The sequence below is a fragment of the Elephantulus edwardii genome, unplaced genomic scaffold (genome assembly GCF_000299155.1).
Source record: "Elephantulus edwardii isolate Elephantulus edwardi_28Jun2011 unplaced genomic scaffold, EleEdw1.0 scaffold00431, whole genome shotgun sequence".
In the NCBI taxonomy this organism is placed as follows: domain Eukaryota; kingdom Metazoa; phylum Chordata; class Mammalia; order Macroscelidea; family Macroscelididae; genus Elephantulus; species Elephantulus edwardii.
In genome coordinates, this window is record NW_006400181.1 from 283,064 (window position 1) to 287,692 (window position 4,629).

The window sequence follows — 4,629 nt, forward strand, 5'->3', positions numbered from 1 at the left end:
CATAACAACAACAATGTTGGCCTCTCAGTGACAGATACAGCAGATGTGGGTGGGAGATGGAATACACAGATGAGATTTGATTCCAATTTGTTCCTGTTACTATTTTCTAACTTGCTAATGTCATATTTACAATTGATGTATAAATCACACTGTCCAAATCAATTATTAAATTGTTAAAACTGTGATCTAATTTTCTGCATGTTGGCCTAGACCCAGTATTAACTATGCCCCTGAGAACACCCTATTGTTGGAGTGGGCAGATGGGAATTCGCTGAGTTGGGAATTAACCTCATTGTCAGTGGAGACCTAGACCCACAGGGCTACCACTGAATGATGAAAGCTCCTATCATATCACAGGCCCTCTGACGTCTTATAACCTGGAAGCGGCACTGAATCTATGGCATATCTTATGAGAAATTGAACAAGGAGTATTTCTACTTTGGTCTTAAAACATCAGTGATGAGGGGACAAAAAAGGCCTGAGTGATACAGTAAATGCTACTTCCTCAGCAATCCTTCTAAACTGGAGAGTCAGTAAAACAGCATGTAAATTTCTTCACTAGGGTTGTAGATACCGATGGCTTCTGCTTTAAATCTTTCTTTGAATATAGTAAAAATTCAAGTTCCACAGGCTTGACAAAATTTTATGACTTTCCATATTTGCATGCTTGAAAACTTACTTCTATAGTAAGAAAAACCTAACTTAGAATCATTTTACCTTGGCTTGAACTCTCTGGAGAAGTTGCTTCATAAAAATGAATCTTAAGTCAGATAAGATTTTGGGTTAGTCTTAAAATTGTCTTAGATTCTTTACCCCTCTGAACCAAACTCTAAAGGGTCAACTAAATTATTTGTATGAATATTTATTTATCATGTAGGTTTTAATTATTGCATAGAATTACTGTTCAGAAATAACTTTAAAAATATGACATTTATTAAACTAATTTAAGTAATTTTTTTGTGGATAAGAAATTTAAGTAATGAAATTTAGTTCTTAGATGAAATTCTTTTCTATGATGGTTTTAAGTCAATTAACTGCTTTCTTAGAAAGGAAAATATGCATAAGTTTCTGAAAGAAGAGTGGCTCTCAGAAATGAAAATTTCTTTTTCCCCTTAATCTTGGCTGAAAAGTCTGAATTTTTTCTGAAAACTCTGGATTCTTTTCAATTAATTGTGAAGACGTAACTAGTTGATATAATGAAGAATGAAAGTTACAAATAGAAAAAAATCTCTTATTTCTTGTTAGAAATGACCATTTTGAAATCATAATTTGCCAGTAGTTATCCAACTACAACACATTCATATCCTGTGATACTGCATTTTACTGCAAAATTTATCTTATTGAAATATATGTATCCGTTAATAGATATCTTTATCTACAAAGATAGCCATACTGATAGTTATATGATATGCCCACTGCAATATTCTTATGACAGCAGAAAGTTGCATATGAGACACATCTCTATATACTGACAGAAAACTAATTTAATAATCAATTAGTCTTTAGAATTCAATGGATAATATATCAACAACAACAATAACATATATATGTGTATATATATGCAATGCAATCTATATTATACTATATATATGTATATGTGATACAATACAAATATGTATGAATTTGTATCATAAAATGTGTATGTAAATATGCAGATTCAGTATTTCTAAACAATTTGTATTTGCAGATCTTGCAGGATAAATAAATTGTAATTAATTACACAGGTATAAAGGATTTCAGAAGTCAGTGTTAGAATCTGATCTATGCAACTCTAAAATTTCTGATTTGCATTCTTCACTGAATAATCTCTCTTATTCCCACTTCTGGGCTTTTGCCCACCCTTTTACTCTGCTGAGAATAGCTTCTGTTTAGCTTTAAGCCTTAGTTTATTTTTTCCTTTATTTCTTCAGTTTACTGCTGTGTCTTTGTTATTCTTTTAAATCTATAAGGTCTACCATCTATTTAAGGAAACGGGCCACATTTGACACTTTTCTTTTTTACATTGCTCAAATTTGCAGCATCTGCTGAATTATTTGAAATATTCATCACCTTCAATAATTATGGAATTAAAAAGAAAGTGGAATAACAAAGTAAAATTTCACTAAGATCGTTCTATTTTTCATTTTAAGATCACTCATTGCCAGAGAGTTAGAAGTGACTCATGGCCGATTCTCCAGTGGATATTCCCAGGCTGTAAATCACAGAGGAAGAGTTTACCCAGCTCTCTGCCTTGGAGCCAATGGTAAATCCAAAGAGTCAGAGGCAGGACACTTGAGTTATCAGCACAGTTCCCTGTGAACCAACTCACCAGATCTTCCTAACATCTTAATATTCATTTTAATAACCTTTTGAAAAATAATTCCTTACTAAGCCATTTTAGAAAGGAAAAGGAATATCTCAAAAACATTGAAAGTTTGAGATCTGATTTGATTCGTAATCATGGATAAAAAAAGTCTAGGAATAAAAATGTTAGAGACTACAGTCACCAATTGTCATCATTAAGCTAGGTTTGCAGATAAGTCGAATAGCAGCCGATCTCTAACAACACATGCATGGTAAAGCTTGAAGAATCACTACCATCTTTCTCTCCTCAGTTCCTAGGTCACTGTGGTTTCTTTCTGTTTGATAAAATACCTTTCAACTGCATTGATAGACCAAGCATGTTTAGTAATAAAAAACCGAGAATTTTTAAAAAATGTGACATCTCTGACTATTGAAAAGGGTTATAATCTAGGCTGCTAACCCCAAGTTTAGATGCTTGAGTCTACTCAGCTTAACCCTAAAATAAAGTTTTAGCAATCTACTTCTGAAACATCAGTTATCAATACCTCACAGCTCTGATACACATGGGGTTGAACTGGTATTGCGTCTAAACATCTGTGAAGTTTAGATAGCAAGCAATTGAAATTATGCTGAGAACATTATTTTTTTTTTCATTTAAAAACCATTCTGACAGACATATGAGAAATAAAACTATTTCTCTCTTGCTGGAACCCAGAGATATCTTAAAAACCTAATTTTGATTTATGATTTATCATATTTACTACTTAGAAAAGATAATCCTTACTTTATTGGGAACTCTGGTAACTTGGTCCATAGGGAGTTTTGCTGATAAACCAGAGGTTACACGTCTCTGGTGATTCAAATACTCCACATTCTCTGGAGGGATGGAACAATGGTCCATCTGCTCCTGTTGGATTTAGAGCCTTGGAATCCTATTGGATGGCAAGCTAATAAGGGTTTTAACATGACGGCAATGAGTTTTTTCTGTTTTGTTACTTTATATCAATACCTTCAGAAATTCCTCACCTTGTCCTAGATTTCTCTAACAAATCCAGCTATCACCTCTGCCTCGTCAACGGTATCTCTGGTCTAATAATCATAATTAAAAATCATACAATTTTGTTTTGTTTCAGGTTTCCAACTCTCAGGCAGAGCTCAAATCATTATCCAGTAAATGGGAAACAAAAACAATGTGACAGAATTTATTTTTCTGGGTCTTACAAAGAACCCGGAGCTGCGGAAAATATTCTCTGTGGTGTTTCTCGTCATGTACGTGTTCACGGTGTTGGGAAACGTACTCATTATGGTAACCATGATTACGACGCAGAGTTTGAGAGCTCCTATGTATTTTTTTCTCACTTTCTTGTCCTTTTTGGATGTCACCTTCTCTTCCGTCATCACCCCCAAGATGATCATCGACTCCTTTTCCGAGCACGCCACCATCTCCCTTGAAGGCTGCATGACCCAGATCTTTGCAGAACATTTCTTTGGTGGCGTGTCCATCATTCTTCTCATCGTAATGGCCTATGATCGCTATGTGGCCATTTTCAAGCCCCTCCACTACCTGACCATCATGAGTCCACGTGTGTGTTGCCTTCTGGCCGGAGTGGCCTGGGTGGGAGGATTTTGTCATGCAACGATACAGCTCCTCTTCATGTACCAAATACCTTTTTGTGGACCCAATATCATTGATCACTTTAAATGTGATTTGTTTCAGTTGATAATACTGGCATGTATAGACACTCGGACCCTGGGCCTCTTGGTCATCCTCAACAGCGGAGTAATGTGTGTTACCATCTTCCTCTTTCTCATTATCTCCTATATGGCCATTCTCTGCTCTCTGAAGTCTTGCAGCTCAGAAGGACGAAGGAAAGCCTTCTCCACCTGTGGTTCCCATCTCACTGTGGTGGTATTATTCTTTGTGCCATGCATTTTCTTGTACATAAGGCCCGTGGCCACTTATCCCATAGATAAGGCAATGGCTGTGTCGGATTCCATCATCACACCCATGTTAAATCCTTTGATCTACACTCTGAGGAATTCAGAAGTTAAAAATGCCATGAAGAAACTTTGGATGAAACGAGAGACTTTAGTTGACAAGTAACTGTCATCATGCTGAGGACACTGTGAATTTCCGGAAGAGAGAAGTTCTTCTGCTCACAATGAATGAGAAAGAAAACTGTTCATCTCCCCGTAAATCTGGAGGGAAGGGAAAAGTTAGTGTCATAAAGTCAGTTCAGACTCTATAGCAACCTTCTGTCAGGTTTCTGAGGCTATGAATCTTAATGGGAGGAGACTGTGCCACCTTTTATTTTGCAGTGGACAGGCTATGAACTACACCACTAA

The 4,629-nt window shown here is 36.0% G+C and overlaps 1 protein-coding gene across 1 annotated transcript; it reads left to right on the forward strand.

Moving 5' to 3' along the window:
* The first annotated feature begins 3,457 nt into the window (after nucleotides 1–3,457).
* Nucleotides 3,458–4,387, forward strand: LOC102867026 (olfactory receptor 4C6-like). Its single transcript, XM_006902598.1, has one exon. It carries the CDS (start codon nucleotides 3,458–3,460, stop codon nucleotides 4,385–4,387), a length of 930 nt encoding a protein of 309 aa, XP_006902660.1.
* Nucleotides 4,388–4,629: the final 242 nt, after the last annotated feature.

Coding starts and splice junctions, on each gene's coding strand:
- LOC102867026 (XM_006902598.1), top strand. CDS start 3,458: ATGGGAAACAAAAACAATGTGACAGAATTTATTTTTCTGGGTCTTACA.